This window comes from Mesoplodon mirus (assembly GCF_964341445.2).
Source record: "Mesoplodon mirus genome assembly, chromosome: 4".
Taxonomy (NCBI): domain Eukaryota; kingdom Metazoa; phylum Chordata; class Mammalia; order Artiodactyla; family Ziphiidae; genus Mesoplodon; species Mesoplodon mirus.
Window position 1 is genome coordinate 26081461 of NC_138979.1, and position 26149 is coordinate 26107609.

Genomic DNA, 26149 nt, shown 5'->3' on the forward strand with positions numbered 1-26149 from the left:
TAGTTAATAGTAATGTATCAATATTGGCTCATCCATTGTAACAAATGTCCCACAGTAATGCAAAATGCTAATAAGAGGGCAAAGTTGGGGGCGGGGGAGGGGGTATGAGAACTTGCGGTACTTTGTATACAATTTCCCTGTCACTCTAAAACTACTCTAAAAATAGTCTCTTATTAAAAATAAACAATGTATTGTCCAATTTTTATTCTTTCTAACAGTTTATTACCTTTAATTAAAAAAAAAACTTTTTTGAGAGTCTAAGAGTCAGATTTTGTGATTATCTCATGACAACACCGTTAAAGGATTTGATACACCTGTAGTCAAATTGTCAGTGTTTCTAATAGTTCTCAGGTCTATGGAGGTGAACTGGAATGGGAAATAGGCCATTCTTTGGTCATCATCTACATCTTAGCAAAGTAGGTTAGCAGGTTTCCAGGCTTATTCACATGAGACTGTGTGGAGTAGTTTTGGAGAAACTCATTTTCAAAGGGGCATTTCCCTCCTAAGGAAAGTGGAATCAGACCTCAAGGAACTTTCCATTTCTGTGAATTGACTTGCTTATCTCTGCTCTTTTGTGGCAGCTCTCTTTGTCCAGACATTTCCTGCCTGCACAGCATTTAGAGATGTCAAAGTTCTTTCATAACCTGCACAGCAAAGTAACTATTTCATTCCATGCTGACTTGCAGTACCACAAAGATAAAGAACAGATATTCCCTGGGCCTATAGGAAGTTTCAAGATAAAGCCTAAGATGGCATGGCTTATGAATGGCACCCATGCCCAAGGCAGACTGAAAGAATAGCTTTGTGCTTGTAGAACTGAGCCAACTGGGACAAAATTCCTAGTTCGGTGATAATTTCTGAAAAAGAAGTAGAAAAACAATCCCATTTAAAATAGCACCAAAAAGAATAAAATAATACTTAAAAATAAGCTTAACTAAGGAGGTGAAAATTTTGTATACTGAAAATTACAAAATGATGAAAGAAATTGAAGACACAAATAAATGGAGAGATATCCCATGTTCATGGATTGGAAGAATTGGTATTGTTAAAATGTTTATACTACCCAAACCAATCTATAGATTCAATGCGATCCCTTTCAAAATATCAAAAAAAAGGACATTTTTTACACAAATAGGAATAAACAATTCAAAAATTCATATGATGCCTCAAGACCCCAACTAGCCAAATCAATCTTGAAAAACAACAAAGCTAGAGACATCACACTTCCTGATTTCAAATATATTACAAAGGTATAGTAATCAAAATAGTATAGACTGTGAAATGGAACAGAGGGACCAGAAATAAATATGCACATATACGATCCAAAGATCTTTGGCAAAGGTGCCAAGAATACACAATGTGGAAGAGACAATCTCTTCAACAAATGGTGCTTGGAAAACTGGATATCCACATCCAAAAGAATAAAATTAGACCCTTGTCTTACATCACACACAAAAATAAAATCAGACTGGATTAAAGACTTAAATATAAGACCTGAAACTTTAAAACACCTAAAGAAAACATAGGAAAAACTTTATTGACATTGGTCTTAGAAATCATTTCTTGTACAAGACACAAAAAGTACAGGCAACAAAACCCAAAATAAACAAGTAAAATGACATCAAACTAAAAATCTTCTGCACAGTAAAGAAAACTATCAAGAGTGAAAAGGCATCATTCAGAATGGGAGAAAGTATTTGCAAATCATATATTTGATTAAAAAATTAATCTCCAAAATACATAAGGAACTCCTACAACTCAATAGTAAAAAATACCAAAACAATCCAATTTAAAAATTGGGCAAAGGACTTCAATAGACATTTCTCCAAAGAAGACATACAAACGGCCAATAGGTATATAAAAAAATGGTCAGCATCACTAGTCATCAGGAAAATGCAAACTGAAACTATGAGACATGACTTCATACCTGTCAGAATGGCTATTATAAAAAAAACCCAAAAAAACAACCTGACAGATAATAAGTGTTGGAGAGGATGTGGAGAAATTGGAAAGCTTGTACACTGTTAGTGGGAATGCAAAATAATGCAACTACTTTGAATAACTGTTCCTCAAAAAACTGAAAACAGATCTACCATATGATTCAACAATCTCACTTCTGTGTACTATTCCAATAGAATTGAAATCAGGATCTTGTAGAGGTATTAGTTCTCCTATGTTCATTGTAGAACTGTTCACACTGCATAAGATGGCTATAATAAAAAAAAAAGATAATAACCAGTGTTGGGAGGTTGTGGAGAAGTTGGAACCTTCATAAATTGCTGTTAGGAATGTAAATGGTGCAGCCAATTTGGAAGACATTTGGCAGTTCCTCGGAATGTTAAATATGGATTTGCTGTATGACCCAGCAATTCCACTCTTAGATATATACCCAACAGAATTGAAAGTGCAAGTCTACACAAAAACTTGTATATGAATATTTATAAAAGAATTACTCATAATAGCCAAAAGGTAGAAAAAGTAAAATGTTTATCAACTGATGAATATATAAATAAAATGTGGCATAGCCATACAGTGGGATGTTATTTAGCCATAAAATGGACTGAAGTACTGATACATGTTTCAACATGGACAAGCCTTGAAAACATTATGCTAAGTGAAAGAAGGCAGTCAGAAAATGCCACATATTGTATGAGAGCATTAATATCAGATGTCTAGAATAGGCAAATCTATATAGACAGAAAGCAATTGCCAGGAGTTGAAGGGAAGGAGGTGTGGGGACTTGTTTCTAATGATTGTGGGTTTCTTTGGGGATAATGAAAATGTTCTAAAGTTGTGTAGTGGTAACAACTCTATTAATATACTAAAAACCACTGAATTGTATACTTAAAAGGGGGTGATTTTTTTAAGCTTTTTATTTTACATTGGAGTATAGTTGATTAACAATGTTGTGTTAGTTTTAGGTGTCCAGCAAAGCGCTTCAGTTATACATATACATGTATCTATTCTTTTTCAAATTCTTTTCCCATCTAAGTTGTTACATAATATTGAGCAGAGTTCCTTAAAGGGGGGGATTTTATGATATGTGAATTTTATCTCATTAAAGCTGTTAAAAAAATAACAATTGTATTGAATACTATTTTCTTCCCTCTGCAGATTTCTCTAATAAAGAGGAAAATCAGTGTTTGTTTAGCCAGAAGAGTGAGAGAAGATGAGTCAAATGAGACTTTTTTCTTTAAAGATGAATGATGGATGCTTCATGCCTATGCTGGGCTTGGGCACTTCTGCCCCTCCTCAGGTAATCAGAATGGTATTGGAGATGGAGTAGTAGCAGACTTGGGTCCTGATCAGAACCAGTCACTGTGTGAATTTGGGAAATTCAGAGGGACCACACTTTCTTAATGTGTAGTATGCTTCTCTCCAGGTTAGGTTATTTTGTGCATTGTCAGTGCTTTTCAAATTTTAATAGGCATGAAAATACCTGAGGATCTTGTTTAAAATGCAGACTTTGGGGTTCTGCCCACAAAGGTTCTAATTCATTCGATCTGGGACAAGGCTCAAAAATCCACATTTCTAACCAGCTGGCAAGGGATTCTGATGCCATAGCAAGAGATATGGAAGTTCTTCATCTTTCAGCAATTCAGGGGTGGGTCCATCTTTTCCCTTTATTCTCATTTGCTGTCCAGTTGTAGCCATTCCACAGTAGATTAGAATCAGTGAAACCCAGTTGTCTTGATTACCATGTATCAGAGATGTTGCTGCAAATTTCTTGTGATGAAGTTTCTCTGTAATTTCTAATGTCTAAGTTGTCCCCATCCACCTCCAATCGTAGAGCATCCAGAGAAATCTCAGGGGCAAAAGGACCTGGAGAAAGAGAGACAAGATTCATCTTAGAGGGAGTTTTGGTGGTCTGAGGTGAAAATAGTCTCTTACAGGTCAGGCTGCGAATACTGTGCTGTGGGGAGAGGCATGTGACACTTGGAAGTTCTCTCTGTTTGGAAGACTGAACTTCATGCTTGATTCCCAGCAGGAGAGCCACATGGAGTGTGATGTTGAGGTCTGTAGCAAGGACACTAGCACGAACTGTTGCTTTTACTTTACTTGGCTCTTTCATCTGTGGACAGTCAGTTCATCCCCATGGGACTGGTCAATTCATCAGGAGTTGCAAATTAAAAAAATATACCCAAAAGACCCTTTAATTACTGAGTGAAGTAGAGGGGATAATGGAGCTGTGAAAATGATAGGTAACTTCAGAAGTCCAGCCTGGTGGTCCAGCAGAACAGTAGGCAGCTAAGAAGAATAACAAAATTGTGAAGGAGAATATTAGCTAAGGATTAATTTAGTAACCATAGAAGGAATTAATTATAAGATATTTTTAAGTGAAAAAAAAGAGGGTTTTTTTTGTTTTTGTTTTTTACATTTTAGTTCTTCCTCAAATGTTGTTTGACGTGTTTCTCCAAGTTTACAAAGGTAAATCACAAATTTATTCTCTCCGAAGTTACATCTTCATCGCATTGATCATTTTTTTGCACTGGATTTCTGGGTTGAAACCAGTTGAATGATCTCTTACAGAGTGAATTAATTTAGAAAGGTAAATCTATATATTGTGTAAATCTATACATGTATATAGTGTAAGTCCAGAAATAGAGAGTTCATGATGTGATGTGCTGGGACCAGCTCATGAGCTCAAAGATTCAACTGTAAGAGTATTCCCAGCATCGGTTGCATGAAATTAGCAATGGTGGGAATAGTTCCACCATAGAAACTGGCTAATACTACAAATCAGGACTCCTTCAGAGTCAGTTGTTAAATATTTACTGCCGATCATAAGTCAACATTAAGCTTTGTCACCACTAGCTCTTAACCCTTAGAAAAACAATGGGTTCTGCTGACTAGCTCTGCTTATGGAATTGGTCATCTGTTCCTGAATTAAGTAGGTCTTTATCTTTTCATGCTCTTCTAGGTTGCTAAGAGTGAGGTAGAAAAGGCCATCAAGAGAGCAATCGACATAGGCTACCGCCATATTGATTCAGCTTATATGTACCAAAATGAAGAAGAAATTGGGAGAGCCATCCAGATGAAGATTGCAGATGGCACTGTGAAGAGGGGTGACTTATTCTACACTACAAAGGTGTTGTGTATAGTTGCATATGTATCTGTGGAAGCTCACTCTTAGCTGAATCATTTCTTGGCGTATTTCTTTTCTCATTGGTTTAATTCTCATTCACTCTCAGACCTTGAAATATGAGAAGGCTGGTTTGGAACAGCTGGATAGGAATGTGTGTTCTGTGGTCAGACTTCCTATATTTGAATCCAGGTTCTGCCACTTACTTACCTTGGACAAACTACTTAAAGTCTGTCCCTTAGTTTCCCAAGCTGTAAATGAAGATAACAATATTTGCCTCACAGGATTTTTATGAGTATTACTTCAAAAAATACATGTAAATCTTTAAAAATATTTAATGTATTTTAAATGTTCAAAAATACTAGCTGTTATTATTACCATATGTTTTCAAACTCAGGGCTGGATTTGGCTTTTCCAACTCTGTTATACTCAAGTTTTGATGAAGTGACAATCTTTCTTAGCTATAGTGTGAGGTAAAGCAATTTAGTCAGAAAGTGTAGGCTTTTGGAAACTACAATCAAATTTTAGTTTTTTAATATTCTATATATTTGACTTTGTGAAATTTCTTAGCCAAAAAAAGTCTTTTAACCTCTTTAAGTCTTAGTCTTTATATCTCAATCTATTGCACTGTCAATAGACATTTATCTCTCTTTCCTATGAGGTAGGAAAAATAATACCACGGAACCGATATGAGGATAACATTCATGTTTATAAAAGTATTTCTAATGCATTTTTAAAACTTTCAAGCCATTTTTACTAATATAATTTAGATCCACTGATATCACATCTGAAACAAATAAAAGAACTTAGTATTTAAGTTGGATTGGAAACAGAACACAAGAGGAATTTTCCCCATCGTGTTCACTGAACTGACTACTGCTAGAAAAAAAGCATTTGAATTTGAGGTAAAGTAGCCCAAGAGGAGGGAGTTGGTGTCCATGATAGTGAACCCTATACTGGTCTATGAATGGATATTTCTTCCTTCTAGCTCCAGAATGTGAATCTCTCCACACGACTGTGTTTAGATGAGGTATTGCTAGAGCACTACCCTCTTAACTCTCAGCTTTAATCTTCTTTACATAGGATCCGTTTGTTTCCTTACCTTTAGTAATCTTGATGGATTTTCCTTAGATTATTACTTCTTAAAATGAAGTAACTAAAATGCCCTCCCCCCCAAAATTCCTAAAGGGCCTAGCTGTCTTTGGCAAACCTAACAATTGAATGCAGCCAAGATAGAATTTCCTGAATCACAATCACTTGATGTGCTTGTTTAAAATGCAGTTTCCCAGGGACCTCCCTGGTGGTCAGGTGATTAAGACTTCCCCTTCCAATGCAGGGGTTGTGGGTTCAATCCCTGGTCAGAGAGCTAAGATCCCACATGCCTTGGGGCCAAAAAATCAAACCATAAAACAGAAGCAATATTGTAACAAAATTGATAAAGACTTTAAATATGGTCCACATCAAAAATTCTTTAAAAAATGAAAAATAAAATGCAGTTTCCCAGCCCAGTCTCCCGATATTATAATTTATGATGTTTGAGGGAGAATCCAGGGCTATATTTTGCACAAACAAACCAAATAATTCTTTTTTGTATTTTCAGTTTTGAGAGCATCTGTGTAAGACTATATTTTAACTTTCTACCATGTTTTCTTAATTCAATGTGAAAATAAGCTATGATGATAAAGAATCCTGAGCTTCACAGGATGACTTGTCACTTCCCAACGACCACGAACGGGTTTTTGGTTGTTGTTGTTTATTTGCCATTGTATTAATCTCTCCTAAATATTCTTAAATAATCCCACTCCGCTTCTCTTTCCACCACTGCAGTTGTGGAGCACCTTTTTCCGTCCAGAATTGGTCCAAACTTGCTTGGAAAGCTCACTGAGGAAACTTCAACTGAGCTATGTGGATCTTTATCTTACTCATTTCCCAATAGCTATGAAGGTTAGCGAAAGTTATTTTACTTTGGTTATCAACATCATTAGTAGCTAAATAAAAAGAGGATATAGTTCGTGAAAATGACAAGAATCATATATAATGCTTTAATATTCTTTTTTCTTCAACTATCACTACCCCAGTTCACTATTCCAGCCCCAGACTGATGGGTTTACTGTTTTCAATGTATTTGCCTTGATCTTGTGGACAACTATCTATATTTTCAAGTCCCTGTACTCTTGAATTTCAACCGCATGCCCACTGGTGTCTGGGGAACGTGCCAGTGTGGAGACCTGTGAAGGCACAGAAAATTTAATGAGGATGAGACTCAGCCCTTGAGATGGTGACAAGTCCCTCTCTCAAAAGACCACCTCCAGGTGGAAAGCAGGGATGGAAGAGCCTTATCCCACAAGGATCTGGGACAAAGGAGCCCATTCAGCTATGGCACCACTCTGGGCTCTCACTAGGATGGGGTCTTGGGTATCTCAAGTTGTCCTTGACACAAACAGTATTTATTAAACCTTTAGGGGTTAAAAACATTTCTAGGAAGTGTACTTTCTCAGTGTACTACCATTCCTTTCAAGAATAAGGACAGATGGTCCCATTAGCCTCAAGGTCTAAAGGCTCCAAACATATTGGCTGAGGCCAGACATAGCTTGATCCAATCTCTTTTTCTTTCCTATGTTCCAGCCTGGGGAGGACTTTTTCCCAAAGGACACACATGGAAACATCATTTTTGACACAGTGGATCTCTGTACCACATGGGAGGTGAGTGCAGCTCCAAAGAGGCCATGTCTCTGCACCTTGGGGCGGAGAGGACAGAAAAGGAATTGAGGAGAGGAGGATGTAGTCCAATTCTGCCCCCTGTGTAGACTTGGGCAAGTCCCTGAATGTCCCTCTGCCTCAGTTTCACATTTCTTCTATTTAGTAATTCAATAAGTGGTTATTGAGTGCTTATGATTACTGAGTACTTCTAAGTACTCAAGCTACATCCATGAACAAAATCAAGGTCTCTGACCCCAAAGAGTGGTAGGTGCTACTGGTGGGGGGGAAGGATGCAGTGGTATAAGAAAGAGTAAGGGAACTGAGTGTGCCAGGCTGGGTTTGGGGCACAGATAGGCAATTAAAAACAGAATGGATAGGGCAGGCCTCTTTGAGAAGGTGGCATTTGACCAAAGACTTGCAGGAAATGAGGAAATTGATTAAATGGATAACGAAATTGATTGACTAATGGATTAAGTAGATTAAGTGGGTATCTGGAGGAAGAGTGATGCAGGCATAAAGAAAATCAAGGCAAAGATTTTAAGGTAGGAGAGAGCTTACCATGTTGAAAAACCAGCAAAGGGGCATGTGTGGCTGGAACAGAGTGAATTTGGTGGACAATAATAGGAAATGAGGTCAAAGAGAAAACAGGGAGCTGGTGGTCTGGGAGATGGCATGGCCACTTCCTGTTTCCCAGGCTGCACCTGACTCAACCTCCATTCTCCTGGCGCTTGTTCTGATATTGTTCTATCATATTATTTTAGGTGCTAGCTAAAGATCGCATGGGATCTCTTAGCCCTGCCTTGGCTGCTTGCATTCTTACTCTGTCTCCTTACCCATTTCAAAAACTATTTTATTTCTCATTCTCCTCCTATTGGCCAATTCTTGTCTTATTTACTGACATCTGCATCATGTATTGTCTCTCATCCACAGCATGCTACCATTTGTTATGCTTCTCTAGCCAGTTACTCCTCACCACCTCTTCCTCCCCAGGCCCTGGAGAAGTGTAAGGACGCAGGACTGGCCAAGTCCATTGGGGTGTCCAACTTTAACTGTAAGCAGCTGGAGATGATCCTGAACAAGCCAGGGCTCAAGTACAAGCCCGTCTGCAACCAGGTGAGCCCCACCAATTGGCCCCCCAACCTCTTATCCCTCCCCATCAGCTTACTCTTTCCTCACTTCAACAAAGTCACCAATGGCGCTCCCCTCTCATGTACTGTACCTTTGGACACTAGCTGCTGATGTTACTATTGTAACTGTTTTGGCACTTTTTAGCAATTGAGTCGTTTTAAATTAAGGTATGTAGTTTTTAGACATATGCTATTGCACACTTAATAGACCACAGTGTAGTGTAAACATCACTTTTTATGTTTACTGGGAAACTGAAAAATATGTGGCTCCTTTATTGCAATATTTGCTTTATTGTGATGGCTTGGAACTGAACCTGCAATATCTCCAAGGTTTGCCTGAACAGGTAGCAAATAAGCATATGAAAAATTGTTAAACATCACATATCATTAGAGATTTGCAAATTAAGACAAAAGTGAGATACAATAGTTCCCTCTAATCTGCGGGATAAGACACCTCCCCCCCCCACCACCACCACAGTGGATGACCCAAACCATACCATGGATATTACTGAACACTATATAGACTATGTTTTTTCCTATACATACATGCCTATGATAAAGTTTAATTTTAATTAAGCACAGTAATGGGACTTCCCTGGAAGTCCAGTGGTTGACTCTGTGCTTCCAATGCAGGGGGTGCAGGTTCCATCTCTGGTCAGGGAACTAAGATCTCACATGCCATGTGGTATGGCCAATATATATATATATACAATTAAGCACAGTAAGAGAATATTTGATTTGTTAATTATGGTGTATCACAGTGATTGATTTGCATATATTGAAGAATCCTTGAATCCTTGGGATAAATCCCACTTGATCATAGTGTATGAACTTTTTAATGTATTGTTGGATTCCGTTTGTTAGAATTTTGCTGAGGATTTTCGCATTTATGTTCGTCAGTGATATTGGTCTGTAATTTTCTTTTTTTGTGATATCTTTGTCTGGTTTTGGTATTAGGGCGATTGTGGCCTCATAGAACTAGTCTGGGAGTGTTCTTTCCTCTGCAGTTTTTTGGAAGAGTTTGAGAAGGATAGGTGTTAGCTCTCCTCTAAATGTTTGATATAATTCTCCTGTGAAGCCATCTGGTCCTGGACTTTCGTTTGCTGGAAGATTTCTAATTACAGTTTCAATTTCGTTACTTGTGATTGGTCTGTTTATATTTTCTAATTCTTCTTGGTTCAGTCTTGGAAATTTGTACAAACCATATGGTCATCTCAGTAGATGCAGAAAAAGCTTTTGACAAAATTCAACACTGATTTATGATAAAAACTCTCCAGAAAGTGGGCATAGAGGGAACCTACCTCAACATAATAAAGGCCATATGCAACAAACCCACAGCAAACATTATTCTCAATGGTGAAAAACTGAAAGCATTTCCTCTAAGATCAGGAACAAGTCAAGGATGTCCATTCTTGCCACTATTATTCAACATAGTTTTGGAAGTCCTAGCCAAGGCAATCAGAGAAGAAAAAGAAATAAAAGGAATACAAATTGGAAAAGAAGAAGTAAAACTGTCACTGTTTGCAGATGACAATATACTGTACAGAGAAAATCCTAAAGATGCTACCAGAAAATTACTACAGCTAATCAATGAATTTGGTAAAGTAGTAGGATACAAAATTAATGCACAGAAATCTCTTACATTCCTATACATTAACAATGAAAGATTAGAAAGAGAAATTAAGGAAACAATCCCATTTACCATCACAACAAAAAGAATAAAATACCTAGGAATAAACTTACCTAAGGGGCAAAAGACCTGAACTCAGAAAAGTACAAAACACTGAAGAAAGAAATCAAAGATGACACAAACAGATGGAGAGATATACAATGTTCTTGGAACACTGGAAGAATCAATAATGTGAAAATGACTACATTATCCAAAGCAATCTACAGATTCAATGCAATCCCTATCAGATTACCAATGGTGTTATTCACAGAATTAGAACAAAAAATTTTACAATTTGTATGGAAACACAGAAGACCCTGAATAGCCAAAACAATATTGAGAAAGAAAAACGGAGCTGGAGGAATCAGGCTCCCTGGCTTCAGACTATACTACAAAGCTACAGTAATCAAGACAGTATGGTACTGGCACAAAAACAGAAATATAGATCAATGGAACAGGATAGAAAGCCCAGAGATAAACTCACACACCTATGGTCACTTAATCTATGACAAAGGAGGCAAGAGTATACAATGGAGAAAAGACAGTCTCTTCAATAAGTGGTGCTGGAAAAACTGGACAGCTACATGTAAAAGAAGGAAATTAGAACACTCCCTAACACCATACACAAAAAATAAACTCAAAATGGTTTAAAGACCTAAATGTAAGATCAGACACTATGAAACTCTTAGAGGAAAACATAGGGAAAATACTGTTTGACATAAATCACAGCAAGATCTTTTTTGATCCACCTCCTAGAGTAATGAAAATAAAAGCAAAGATAAACAAATGGGATCTAGTGAAACTTAAAAGCTTTTACACAGCAAAGGAAACCATAAACAAGACGAAAAGACATCCCTCAGAATGGGAGAAAATATTTGCAAACAAAGCAACTGACAAAGGATTAATCTCCAAAATATACAAACAGCTCATGCAGCTCAATATCAAAAAAACAAACAACCCGATCAAAAAATGGGCAGGAAAAAAAAAAGGGCTGGAGACCTAAATAGACATTTCTCCACAGAAGACATACAGATGGCCAAGAGGCACGTGAAAAATGTTCAACATCACTAATTATTAGAGAAATGCAAATCAAAACTACAATGAGGTATCATCTCACACCCGTCAGAATGGCCATCCTCAAAAAATCTACAAACAATAAATGCTAGAGAGGGTGTGGAGAAAAGGGAACCCTCTTGCACTGTTGGTGGGAATGTAAATTGATACAGCCACTATGGAGAACAGTATGGAGGTTTCTTAAAAAACTAAAAATAGAACTACCATATGACTAGTAATCCCATTACTGGGCATATACCCTGATAAAACCATAATTCAAAAAGACACATGCACCCCAATTTTCATTGCAGCACTATTTACAATAGCCAGGACATGGAAACAACCTAAATGTCCATCGACAGATGAATGAATAAAGAAGATGTGGTACGTATATACAATGGAATATTACTCAGTCATAAAAAGGAACACAACCGGGTCATTTGTAGAGATGTGGATGGACCTAGAGTCTGTCATACAGAGTGAAGTAAGTCAGAAAGAGAAAAACAAACATTGTATGTTAATGCAAATATGTGGAATCTAGAAAAATGGTACAGATGAACCTATTTGCAGGGCAAGAATAGAGACACAGATGTAGAGAACAGACATGTGGACATGTGGGGTGGGGAAGGGGATGGTGGGATGAACTGGGAGATTAGGATTGACATAGATACACTACCATGTGTAAAATAGGTAGCTAGTGGGAACCTGCTGTATAGTACAGGGAGCTCAGCTCGGTGCTCTGTGATGACCTAGATAGGTGGGATGGGGGGCGGGGAGGTCCAAGAGGGAGGAGATATATGTATACATATAGCTGATTCACTTTGTTGTACAGTAGAAACTAACACAACATTGTAAAGCAACTATACTCCAATAAAAAAAAAAGAGAGAGAGAGAGAGAATATTTGAATTGCCAGCATCACTAATTTTGTGTTTTGGGGACATTACTAAGTAAAATAAGGGTCACTTGAACACCAACACTGCGACACCACAACAGATGATCTGATGGGTACTAAGTGACCAACAGGCTGGTAGCATATAGAGTGTGGGTACATTGAACAAAGGCATGATTCCTGTCTTGCGTGGGATGGGGCAGGACAGCACAAGACTTCATCACACCATTTAGAACAGTGTGAAATGTAAAACTTATGAATTGTTTATTTCTGGAATTTTCCATTTAATATTTTCAGACCATGGTTGACTGTGGGTAGCTGAGACCACAGAGAGAAAAACCACAGATGGGGTGGGGCCACCCTCCTGCCATGCACCTGTTAAAAGTACCCAAATCCAGAACACTGACAACACCAAATGCTGGTGAGGAGGAGGAGCAACAGGGACTCTCATTCATGGCTGATGAGAGTGCAACATGGTGCAGCCACTTTGCAAGACAGTTTGGCAGTTTCTTGCAAAACTAAACATACTCTTACCATATGATCCAGCATTGTAGTCCTTGGTATTTACCCTAAGGAGCTGAAAACACACAAACCTGAACACAGAGTTTTATAGCAGTTTTATTCATAAGTGCCAAAACTTGGAAGCAACCAAGATGTCCCTCCATCCCTCCAGAGGTGAAAGGATAAACAAACTCTGGGACAGCCTTACAATGTAATATTATTTAGCAATTTAAAAGTGAGCTATCAAACGAGAAAAAGACATGGAGGAAACTTAAAGGCATATTGTTAAGTGAAAGAAGCCAATCTGAAAATTCTGCCTACTGTATGATTCCACCTCTATGACATTCTGGAAAAGGCCAAACTATGGAGACAGTAAAATGATCAGTGCTTGCCAGGGGTACAAAGGAACAGAAGGGTGGATGAATAGGTGGTACACAGGGGAAATCTTAGGACAGTATAACTATTATTCTGTTGGATATTGTAATGAAAGATACAGATCATCCATTTGTCAAAACCCATAGAATTTACATCACAAAGAATGCACCTTAATGTAAACTATGGGCTTTACTTAATAATAATCTGCCAATATTGACTCATCAATTTTAATAAATGTACCATACTAATGTAAGAGGCTAATAATAGGGGAAATTGTCGAGGGAATGAAGGGAAATAAGGAAACTGTATTTTTTGTTCGAGTTTTTCTGTAAACCCAAAAGTGTTCTAAAAAAAAAAAAAGAAAGAAAGAGAGAAAGAGAAAGGAAGGAAGAGAAGGAAGAGAAGGGAAGAAAGAAAGAAAGAAAAGATCAGTGGTTGCAAAGGGCTCATGGGGAGGGGAGGAGGGATGAACAGGTAAAGCACAAGACATTTTTAGGCAGTAAAACTATTGTGTTTGGTGCACCATGGGTACAGCTGTGGATGACGGTCACTTGCTGGCCCACGTTGCTGGTATTTCTAAGTATTTCTGATACTGTGAATCTGTATTCACTGTATGTTCCTTGTAAATTTGGTGCTGGCAATCCCGCTGGTCCTACACTCCAATACTTCTGCTTGGCAATTTACAGGTGGAATGTCACCCTTACCTCAACCAGAGCAAACTGCTGGAGTTCTGCAAGTCCAAGGACATTCTCCTTGTTGCATATGCTACCTTGGGGTCTGACTTAAGGAAGAAATGGTAATGATCTCTATAAAGGTATTCCGACCCTAGATGCTGTGCCTTCTGGAGACATCTCTCAATGTCTGGGGGAAATTAAGTATAGTCAAGAGGAATCATCCATCTTTGCAAACCCTTTACCTAGCCTACCTTGTGAGGACTCAATAAAACATTATTGAATAATAAAGTAATTATTACTGATTAAAATGTTCATCCAATTCAAAAGCTGTGGCTTTAAAGAGTGACAAGGGGGCTTCCCTGGTGGCGCAGTGGTTGAAAGTCCGCCTGCCGATGCAGGGGACATGGGTTCGTGCCCCGGTCTGGGAAGACCCCACATGCCGCAGAGCGGCTGGGCCCGTGAGCCATGGCCGCTGAGCCTGCGCATCCGGAGCCTATGCTCCGCAACGGGCGAGGCCACAATAGTAAGAGGCCCGCATACCGCAAAAAAAAAAAAAAAAAAAAAAAAAGTGACAAGGTAATTCCAAGCCATGATTCTGACACTTAGCAGTTGAGGGGTATGAGACAAGTTACAACTTCTGTAAGTTTTAGTTTCTTTATCTCTTCAAGAGGAATATAGATGTGTACCTTTTAACACTTGAGGACAAAATGGAGATAATTAGTTGAGAGCATTTTTTGAAATAGCAAATTCTTATAAAATTCTTGGTTATTTGTTATGATGGTGGTCATTGGGTCTTACTGTGGACAACAATTTTGTCTTCTTGACTTATTCAATCTTTTACGAAGTTTCTCAGAAATGTTTAAAAGATGAAAAAACTACCCGATTTTCCCTTTCTTTCCCTTGTCCTTCTTCTTTGGATTTACCAAAAGAAGCCAAAGAAATATTGAGACAGCCAGAAGGTAATGAGGAAGATTCTAGAGGATCAACCACCCCTAGCCTGAATGAACTATCCCCAAGTAGAACGGATACACAACCTCAGACACATAGCACCTCTGCCTCCCTCCCAGGGTGAAAAAGGACAATCCAGTTCTCCTGCAGGATCCAGTACTCAACACCATTGCTGAAAAGCACAGGCGAACTCCAGCCCAGGTCACCCTGCGCTATCAGCTGCAGAGAGGGGTGGCTGCTCTGGCCAAGAGCTTCAATGATAAGAGGCTCAAGGAGAACTTCCAGGTACCTGGTAGGGTTTGGGGCAGCAGGGGGTTGACAGAAGCACATCGTTTTCCCTGGGATGGGTTATTTGGGAGGCTCCCAATGTGTATTTGGGCAAAGCTTATCTCCCTGTATATTCTATGCATATATGTGTTATATTTAACTGTCCTGTCCTCCAAATCCTACAAGGGAGGAGGCATGGTGGTTGTAAAGAACAGTCGACAGAGTGTCAGGTTTGAGTCTCAGTCCTGGTTTTCACTCAACAGTATGGCCCTGAGTAAATCATCCCTTGATTTCTTCAGCTGAAAAAATGAAAGAGTTAGCTGAAGTGAGACCTGGGCTCAAAAATCTCAAGGATTCCTTGGCTACCAACACAGCTATTCAATACAAGTCTCTGAGGGTGACCTGAGTTGCTAATCCCAACTCTTTGAATGGACAAATGCCCATGACTTTTGTCAGGGGATGAACCCCAAGTTCATAACAACTGTCTCATGAAACTTACATAAGTTCCTACACAAATTTGTGTGTGTGTATCTGCATGTGGGGGGCATGTAGGGGCTGCAGTAATTGCCTCCAGGAAATTGAATTGATCTTCTCACATTTCTGATAGGTTTTTGAATTCCAGTTGACCCCAGAGGATATGCAAAGTCTAGATGGCCTAAACAGAAACATGCGCTATTTTGAAGAAGATTCGTAAGTACCCTGTTCCATTGTAGATGCTGGGGGAGCAGGGTAATGAAGGAATTCCGTTTATTCTAATCCACAAAGGGCAGGGTCTTCTCTTGCCTCTTCTTTTAGGGAAGTGGATGGAAAACATTTTTCCTTCAAGCCTTCATACCCCTGTTACTCTATGCCCCTCTGTCCTTCCTCTGCTTAAATTCCAGGATCAATCAATACGATGACATCCTTTGCACATATTTTCAAGTCTCCTCTCTCTTCTTTGTCTTACTCATTGGTCTAAAACCTGGTTACATCCTGCTCTCTGTCTCTCTACTTCATCAGATTTCCCCTCCCCATGAGATTACTCCTAGAGGCATTGGAACATTCCCTCATCTTCAAAAAAGCTCTCTCTCAAACTGACTTCATCTGCAGCTCACCCCGCCATCCCCGTTTCTCCTTTTACAGCAAAACTTCTTGAAGAAGTCCATGCTTTCTTCCTCTCCTGTCTCTCTCCCCGTTCTCTTCTGAACCCACACAAACCAGGCATTTGCCCTCCTCTCTGCCAAATCTCCTCTTGTCAAGGTCAGCCATGACCTCCTCTTTGCTTAACCCAGCAGTGGTTCTCATCCATCTTATTTTACCTAGTGGGTCACTCCTCCTAGAAACACTTTCTCAGCTTTGCTTTCTTCACTGCAGATCTGGTTTCCCCTTATCCGCCATGCCATTCCTTCTCCTGGTCTTTGCAGGTGTCTCCTCATCAACCTGACCTCTTAACTTTGGAGTGACCTAAGGCTCAATCCTTGGACGTCTTCCCTTTTCTATCTACATCTTCATCCTTGGTACTTCATCTAGTCCCGTGCTCTAAACACTGGGTAAATACACACTCCCCCAGATTATATCCAGCCCAGACCTAGGCCCTGGACCAAGACCTGTATATCCATTTGCTCTACTCCACTCAAACTTATCAAGTCGACACTTGAGCTCATGATGGTACCTGCAGCCACCCCACCCCCCCAAGCCCCACATACCTCAAGTGCTTGTATCAGAATCTTCCTGATCAACTAACTGGCTGCTATTTGCTCTCTCTGCTTCTGTACTTCGTCTCTGCCCGTACTCACCAGAGTGAATGAGGTAAAAATGTAGGTCTGTATATGTTAATCCCAAACTCCTAATATCCCTCCCCCAACACCTTTGCCCTTTGGTAACCGTAAGTTTGTTTTCTATGTCTGTGAGTCTGTTTCTGTTTTGTAAATAAGTTCATTTGTATCATTCTTTTTAGATTCCACATATAAGTGATATCATATGATATTTATCTTTCTCTGTCTGACTTATTTGACATATACACGCTACTACATATAAAATATATAGTACAGGGAACTCTATTCAATATTCTGTAATAACCTATATGGGAAAAGAATGGATATATGTATATGTATAACTAATTCACTTTGCTGCACACCTGAAACTAACACAACATTGTAAATAAACTATATTCCAATATAAAATAAAAATTAAACTAAATAAAAAAATAAAAACACTACTATTTTCTGAAAACCCCCCCCACAAAAAACAGACCAAAAAAATAGTAGGTCTGATGGGGAAATCCTCTTCTCGGTATCTGGTGGCCTGCCTTCTCACTCGGAGTAAAGGCCAGAGTCCTCACAAAACCTACAAAGTCCAGCAGGACATGGTCTCCCCACGCCTCTGCCTCCAAGTCCTGCTGTTCTGCCCCTTCTGGCTCCAGTGCAGCCAAGTGGCCTCCTTGCTGTCCCCCACATGCGTCAGGCCCATCTTGGGGCCTTTGCACTGTCTGTTCCCTCTGCCCAGAATGCTCTTCCTCCAAACATCTGGATGGTCACTCCTTCACCACTGTCAGTCTTAACTCAGATGGCACCTCTATGACACCTTCTCTGTCACTTTATCTAAAAACGCAGCCCTGTACAGCCCTTCCTTCCCCTCCATCCTGCTCCCTTTTTCTCTTGGCCCACCTCCCTAATTAACATACCGTGTGGTTTGCTAACCTTTTCTGTTTACTTTCTGTTTACCACAGAACGTTAGATTCGTAGGGAAGGATTTTTAAAAAACTGCCCTCTCTCTGAGTAATTAGAAAATGTTTGTTGAATGAAGAATATAAGAAAATGATAGACAGGGAAAAGTAAGGGACAGTGAAGAAGCAGGTAGTAATTTTTAACAATTAATATCAGTCATTTTAATCAACAATTATCCAGTGGTTTAGCACTGCCTACCTCGAAAATGATTACAGTAAGTCCCCTACATACAAATGAGTCCCCTCCCGAGAGCGCATTCGTTAAGTCCAACAAGGTTAGCCTAGGTACCCAATTAACACAATCGGCTATATAGTACTGCACTGTAATAGGTTTATAATACTTTTCACACAAACATACATAACAAATAAACACAAAAAATATAGAAAACATTTTTAGTCTTACAGTACAGTACCTTGAAAAGTACAGTAGTACAGTACAACACCTGGCATCCAGGGGCTGGCATCGAGTGAATGGGCAAGAAGAGTTACTGCCTGCAGGAGGGAGAGGAGATGGGAGATGTTACAGCTGAAGGATCGTCAGCAGTAGGAGACGGCGGGCAAGCTGTAATTTCACTCACGCCTGATGTTGATGGAACGCACGTTCACAACTTTGATAGTTTGCAACTTGAAGGTTCGCATATAGGGGACTTTCTGTACTTTATGTATACAAAGACAGTTCACTTCCTTTGCTAAATATGGAAACCCCTGTTGAAGTGGCTTATATTATAATCACTCTATCTCTAGATTTAATATATAACTTTTCACCCAGCAAAGTCATAGGTAAATTATTTCTGAGTGCTTCAAAGAAACTGAACAACAGTGATATTCTTGTCACCTTCCTCATCATCACCTTGAAGTATTTGTTAACTTTAGGTATTAAAACAGATTGGCACTGTTTTAAAAGAGGAAGAACTTATTTCTGCCCTCTTGGGAGTTTATAATATCAATGCAAAGAGTTTATCTCCTTAAGTTGTAGAATAATATACCTAAAAAATGGAATATATTGGTTTATTTTTGTGTGTGTGCCCAAGTGCATGTAAGCGTATTTATTTTCTACAGTGTGTTCATTACATTGTAATACAATTGTATATGGTTGTTATAAAACTCGTTGGGTTTGTACTTGTCCAAAAAAGAAAACTACATTAATTCTCATGCTTAAGCCAGTTTAAAAGAAACCTCTCTTTACCCAGCTCAGAAACAGTTACTTGACTAAGACTCTCCCTTTATCTTTTAGACTGTCTCATCATCCAAATTATCCATTTCATGATGAATATTAACAGCAGTGTCTGTGGTTGCTCCAGAGTTCTTGGTTTTGGGTTGATGATTGGAGGACATCTCAAGGATGAGAACTTACCTGCTTCATTCCATGTCACTTAGCCTGATCAGTCGCGACATGGCTGGAGTCCCTGGAGCAGGAAATAAAAATCTCTAAACCCAGTCTTTTTCCCCCAAAGTAAATAAAGATACATTTCAAACAATCCAACCTACTGCTGCTTTGGCTTTTTTGGTTTATCTGTTTTGTCTTGTTTTGTTTCCCTGTGTAACTGAGGTTGAAATGCTGTCATCCCTGGAAGTGATCATAGGAGATATGGATCCCCCAGAAAAAGCTAACCATAGTATATTTTCCAAATTTTCGAAGTCTGGCTTTTCACCTGTCTGTAGTTCTTGTGTGTTTTTTCCCCTTTTGTTCTGTGAATTTGCCGCACTATATAATTTTATGAGACCTTTTAAAGGGATCTAAAACTTAATGAATACATAATACCCCAAATGTCCAGATTTCAATTAAAAATTACTCATTATACCTAAAACAAGGAAGGCATCAAACTGAATTAAAAAAGACAAGCTACAGATACCCACACCAAGATGACTGAGATATTAGAATTATCTGACCAAGATTTTAAAGCAGCCATCATGAAAATGTTTCAACAAGCCATTACAAACATACTGGGGACAAATGAAAAAGTAAAAAGTTTCAACAAGGAAATAGAGTGTCCTAGCAAAGGAACAGAAGACATAAAGAAAAACCAAATGGTAATTTTAGAACTGAAAAATACAATAATAAAAATTGAAAACTCAGTGGATAACCTCAGTATTTGAAGGAACAGAGGAAATAATCAGTGTGCTGGAAGATAAAGTGATTATCAATTACCCAGTGGGAACAAGAGAGAGAAAGTAGGTTTTTTAAAAAAATAGGAACAGGGCCTTGGGGACCTGTGGAATAATAACAGAAGATCTAACATGCATGTGATCGGAGTGGGGAAAATAGGGAGATGTTTGTCGAAGGGTACCAAATTTCAGTTATGAGATGAGTAAGTTCTGAGGTTCTCGTGTACAGAATGCTGACTGTAGTTAATAATACTGTAGTGTATAATTGAATTTGCTTAGAGAATAGATCTTAAGGGTTCCCACCAAAACAAAAACAAAACAAGGAATCTGACAGTTGATGGATGTGTTAATTACCTTGATTGCATGTAGGGATCATTCCACCATGTATATGCATATCAGATCATCACTATCTATAATTTTAATTGTCAATTATACAACATTAAACCTGGGGAAAAAAGAAAGAAAGGGTGATGAATCTCATCCAATGTCCTTTCATGGAATCAACCAATAGAATTGACAATGAGGATAGTACTTTTAGTTTATAACTATTCTAATTTAAAAAGTTGATTTTTATATTTATGGCACTAGTATCTACTACTTACTCTGTTAGAGTAAATCTTAAGCCTTCTCACCACACACCAAAAAGGGAGCTATGTGATGTGATGGGAGTTAACTGGATTGTGGGAATCATTTCACAATGTGCATGTGTGTCAGATCATCACGCTGCACACTTAAAACACAGTTTATTTGTCAATTACACCTCAAGAAAGCTGGAAAATTAAAGGAGGGAGTGGGGCAGAAGAGAGGGGGGAACAGTTAGAAAAGCGATGCCCATGGTGATGGAGAAGTTCTGTGTCCTATCTGTGGCCACGATTCATGAAACACATAGGTGAAACAATTGCACGGAACTAAATGCACGCCCAGCACAAATTTGGGAAAATCTGAATAAGCTCAGTGGGTTGTATCGTTGTCGATATCCTGGTCGTGACATGGGCTGTCATCTTGCAAGATGGTAACGTTGGGGGGAGCTGAGCAGAGGGGACATGAGATTTCTCTGTATTATTTCTTTCAATCGCATGTGAATTTACAGTTCTCACAAAATAAAAGTTTACTGTAAAAAGAGCAACTAGAAAACTGTCACCAGCTCCACACCTGCTCCTCCCTTTTGGATTCCTTTCTTTTTTCTTTTATTTTCTTTTTTTTTTTTTTTTTTTTTTTTTTTTTGCGGTACGTGGGCCTCTCACTGTTGTGGCCTCTCCCGTTGCAGAGCACAGGCTCCGGACGTGCAGGCTCAGAGGCCATGGCTCACGGGCCCAGCCACTCCATGGCAGTGGGATCTTCCCGGACCGGGGCAAACCCGTGTCCCCTGCATTGGCAGGCGGACTCTCAACCACTGCGCCAACAGGGAAGCCCTCTGTTTTATTTTGTTGGCTCTTAATTACTCATAAATAGAATTCTACTCTGCAATTTGTTGAGTGATCTGAGACGTTTTACTTTTCTACCACCTAGGCAGCCAACTGCAGGGACCCCTAGAAAATGAGGCAGTTCCCCAGGCAGGGTAAGAGGGTCTGACCTGAGTACCTGCTTCTGGGACCGATAATCTTACTAAGACTTTCTGTGCCTCAGTTTCATCACCTGTACAATGGGGTGTTAACAACAGTACCCACCTTACAGGCTTGTGAGGATTAAATGAGAAAGTAAGCATGAAACTGTGCCTGGTACATCATTAAAATCATACTATTAGCTGACAGTAAGTGCAAGACAGCTATTATCGTTATTTTAAGTATTATTCTCTGAACGTTGGATTCCATACATACATAAGTCGTTTCTGAATCATTCTCTCTTATTTTGCTTTCTAGGCATCTTCTGTTCTCTGTTACTGTGACTGATGCACAGATGCTACATCCTTTACTGAAACTAATACAATGACTTAAAGTAGAGCTGCACTAGGAATGAAGCAGTTTTTGTTGTTTAGTCTAAAAAGGTGACCGACAGCTCAGCTTACACCATGAGATTCTCAGAAAAGGTGATCTCATGGGAGACGCCCAAGCAGCAATCATCCAGCCTAATGTAGGAGGAATCCTTTCCAGGATGTCTGTACTCCCGGGGCCACCTGTATACCTGAGTCCTTGGTCAGGAGGTGTCATCTGGGTCTGAGACAGGTGTGCAGGGATGCCCTGGCCAGTGGCTAACATGAGACTGAGGCTGGGAAGCTGCTGAGTGGGGCTTAAGTAGGGGGGTGAGATGCAATCAAGTGAAGAGAGTGGAGCTGGGTGGAGACACGATCTCCGGCTGTAACCGAGTGGACCTGCTGCAGGAGAACGTGTGGAAGAGCAGCAGTCACCCCCCCGGACAGAACAGGGCCAAGGGGGTCACTGGGCACTGGGAAGTGATACCAGTAGCAGCTTTGAGCCGCAGTGTCTCCTCTGTCTGATACCTGCTTTCACCTAAAGACCTATGGGAAGAACGGATACCCTTCTGGTTTGGAGGAGAAATGATGGGCTTGGAAGCAGGACCCACAGGGCGTTAAGAGTCACGGGGGTCTCAGAGGTCCTCCAGCCCACGCCTCCCTTGAGCTGAGCCCAGAGGGAACCAGGACCCTCATGCTCTGGCTCTTTCCACCACCTAACGGGGTATGGCCAGGGAGGAAGGTGCTGCCTATGGGTATCTCCCCCATCTTACATGGTACCTTGAAGCCCATGGGCCAGTGTATGAGGTACAGGTCCAAGTACTCCAGCTTCAAGGCCTTCAGACTCCTGGTGCAGGCCACTTTCACCAGGGACGTCTTATGGCAGGTGCACCAGAGCTACAAGGAGAGGAAGGAAGCACAGAGCCCTTGTTAATGTACATCTGCCCCTGGGCCCACAAATCCAGTACCTGGAAGAGGCACAAAGTCCAAGATCGGATGGCAATAAATACAACAGGGCAGTGACGTTATCCTCAGACGGGTCCAGGATGCCCCAGGAGAGAACTCCAGAGCTGGGCCGCTTCTGCCTGATTCCTGCTAAAGGGGAGTTGGGGATACCGTGAAATATTTTATGGGAGGGCCGTCTGGTTATTTGGATGCATGGGGACCACAAACAAACAAACAAAACCTGCCCGCAGGCAGAAAGGATATGAGGAAGAATAAGAAGAATTTCTATATTGTATTTTCCACTTAAATAGACTCCATATTAAAGGTTCTCTGTTACTGGGGCCTCATAAACATGCAGGTTACACTAAGTAAGTTAATATACACTGCCTTGTACTTATTTAGATATTTCCATCCATACCCTCTGCTAAGTAGAAAATCTGTAATTTGCTTTCCTTCACATTATTTCCCTCATTATACTATTTAGAATTAATTTTGACAGAAGCTAATCTGAAGGTTCCATCACAGCAAGAGAAAAAACAAAAATACATAAGTAAAAGGAAGGATTAAAATGTTTTTGTTCATACACTATATAAACTATAGTGTATTAACAAAAAACCCACAGAAAACTAGCAGTAAATATGTCACACTGTTAACAACAGTACTCTCTAGATGGTGAGCATATAGTAATTTATTTGCTTAAATTATATTCCCATGACTTCCAAATTTCAAGAACAGTGATGACACTTCCACTGCTGGCTATGATCTACTCAGAAGCAACTTGTTGCCAAATTAGGGGCTACTTCAGAAATACCCGCTACCCATCTCCCCACTAATTATCAGAAGGGATGTCTGTTCCTCAGCCACGTTCACACCTACGCTTCTCCCTGACCAGCCCTCTGCACTAGCTTTAGAATAACAGGGATTATCTTAGAGTAAAACAGAAAAGCAAATCCACTACAGGGGCAATGCTGCGTCTTGCAATTATGGAAACTGAGGCTTGGAAATCACTCAGGAGATGACCGAATCCAGAGACTCACCTTTACACGATGAAGTGGTGGTCCTGAGCCATCCACACTGAGCCGGTCCCTCATGGTTCGTGCACTACAGCTGGACCTGAACCCTTGACTCCTGGCCTACTGGTCTTAACGTCCTGCTTCAAAGTCAAAAGCAAGGGAGTTCTTTAATTCTCCATCATCCAGGTCTACCCCCAGCACTTCCCACAGGACCTGCCTCCTAACTGTCCTTCACAAGACTTTCTCTGTCCCGTCCTGGTCTGCGTCCTAGTTCAGGCCGTCATCATCCCCGCCTCTATGGCTGTTACTGTTGCCTGTCTCCTGCCTCCTGTTCAAACACGTGCTTCTATCAGCGGCTACAGTCACCTCGACACAAGTCTCTCTTACATAGAATACAAGCTCCCTACTTCAAAGCCTTCAGTGGTGGTCCTTTGTCTAAGGGGAAAAGAATAAGCTCCTCAAACGGCATCCGGACTTCCACTGTCTGGCCCATCCACTTCCCCAGCCTAGGAATTCCCTAAAGTAGACAAACTTTTGACAAGACTGAGGAGAACAATTTTTTAAAAAATGACATGAAAGGAAAGCAGTACATATAGATAAAAATAGAGATTTAAAATCTAAGAGACTACTATCAATGACTAGAAGCCGACAATTTGGAAAAATGAAATAAAATGGAAAAATTCCTAGAAAAACTTAACTCAAGAAGAAATAAAACTCAACTGTCCCATAGTTATTTTTAAAATGAAGCAATTAAACACAACACACACAGAGTTCTACAAAATTTTCAAGTCAGAATTCATCCCACTTTAAAACAAAATCTTTCTGACAAGAGGTAAAGAGGAAATAATTTCAACTCATTCTACCAAACCACAATGAATTAAACTACATCCCTGGCCTCTGCGAGTTAAGTGGATAGAAGAAATAATTTAAATAATATTTTGATGAGCAAGGGTGGATCATTCGAATTCCTACTCATCCAGTAACTTCCTATGTGACTTCTTAAATGAATATTTTTTTTACCAAAGACTAAGTTTTAAAAGAAAGCACATTTGAAAGGCTTTTTAGTTAGTGCTATGTCTAAATCACTGACAGGAATTAGAAAGTCCGAAGTAGAGAAAGGTCCAAAGTACTTCCACTACCAGGTTTTTACACGGGGAAGAAGACAAAGTTTCAATGTTTCTTTTTTTTTTTTTTTTGCGGTACATGGGCCTCTCACCGTTGTGGACTCTCCCGTTGCGGAGCACAGGCTCCGGACGCGCAGGCCCAGCGGCTATGGCTCACGGGCCTAGCCGCTCCGCGGCATGTGGGTTCTTCCCGAACCGGGGCATGAACTCGTGTCCCCTGCATTGGCAGGCGGACTCTCAACCACTGCGCCACCAGGGAAGCCCTCAATGTTTCTTTTTAAAACCAAGTTGGCAATGGCAGCATTTCCTTGTCTCTTTGATACAGACATTTCCCCATCTTCCGGTTGGCTGCTGCTCTGATCTGTGAGGTGACTGCCAATCTTCCCGCCCTTATCCAAGCATGACCACCTTTTCTTCTGGGCTTTCCCGGACGTTATTTCTGAATAATTATGATTGGGACTCAATATGAACAAAGACAACCTCCATTTTCAGAAAATCTGATATCTAAATATTCCATCTTTCAAACACAGGAGGAGCCCCACAGCAGGTGCGGGCGATCAGCTGGGCCTGCGGAGGCTGCGGCAGGTGTCCCGGGGGTGTCCCCGCGGGTGTCCAGGTAGGTGGCCCATCCACGTCAGGGAGCGCCGAGGAAAGGCGCCGCCCCTTCCCGACCACGGGGCTGCCTCACCTTCCAGATGCCCAGGCCCAGGACAGGTATCTTCTCATGCTTCAGATCACCTCTACAGCTGCCGCGCGGCTCCGAGGGACGCCACCGTAATGGGTGCCCGGATTTGCTGGCGGCAAGGTGGTGGACACTTCGATTGGCCGGCGGCACCGATGGTGGACACCTGATTGGCTGGAGGCGCCAGTGGTGGACACCCTGATTGGCTAGCGACGCGGTCGGTTAGCCAGAAGCACTTGCGGGCAGTGGACACGCCCACATGGGCGGAGACCGAAGGTAGAGCGCTGGGGAGAGCATGTGCGCACGCGCCCGCCGGGTGGGCTTCGCGGTCCAGGAGGGAAGAGGCCCAGCACCCAGTCTCCTAGCAACACGCTGGCGG

At 40.5% G+C, this 26149-nt stretch overlaps 1 protein-coding gene across 6 annotated transcripts in view; it reads left to right on the plus strand.

The window, feature by feature from the left end:
- LOC309802590 (dihydrodiol dehydrogenase 3) overlaps positions 1–19469 on the plus strand; it is a 43095-nt gene extending 23626 nt beyond the window's left edge. For 2 of the 6 annotated variants that reach the window (XM_082618271.1, XM_082618272.1), the window contains 10 exons: positions 3115–3256; positions 4384–4428; positions 4922–5089; positions 6911–7027; positions 7709–7786; positions 8774–8896; positions 14085–14194; positions 15140–15305; positions 15895–15977; positions 19226–19469. In XM_082618271.1, the coding sequence (XP_082474397.1) occupies positions 3170–3256; positions 4384–4428; positions 4922–5089; positions 6911–7027; positions 7709–7786; positions 8774–8896; positions 14085–14194; positions 15140–15305; positions 15895–15977; positions 19226–19268 (1020 nt within the window). In that variant the 5' untranslated portion in view covers positions 3115–3169 and the 3' untranslated portion in view covers positions 19269–19469. Of the gene's footprint in view, positions 1–3114; positions 3257–4383; positions 4429–4465; positions 4550–4921; positions 5090–6910; positions 7028–7708; positions 7787–8773; positions 8897–14084; positions 14195–15139; positions 15306–15894; positions 15978–19225 lie in introns of those variants that run through there. The other 4 variants (XM_082618273.1, XM_082618274.1, XM_082618278.1 and 1 more) reach the window with 4 other exon arrangements.
- Positions 19470–26149: the final 6680 nt, after the last annotated feature.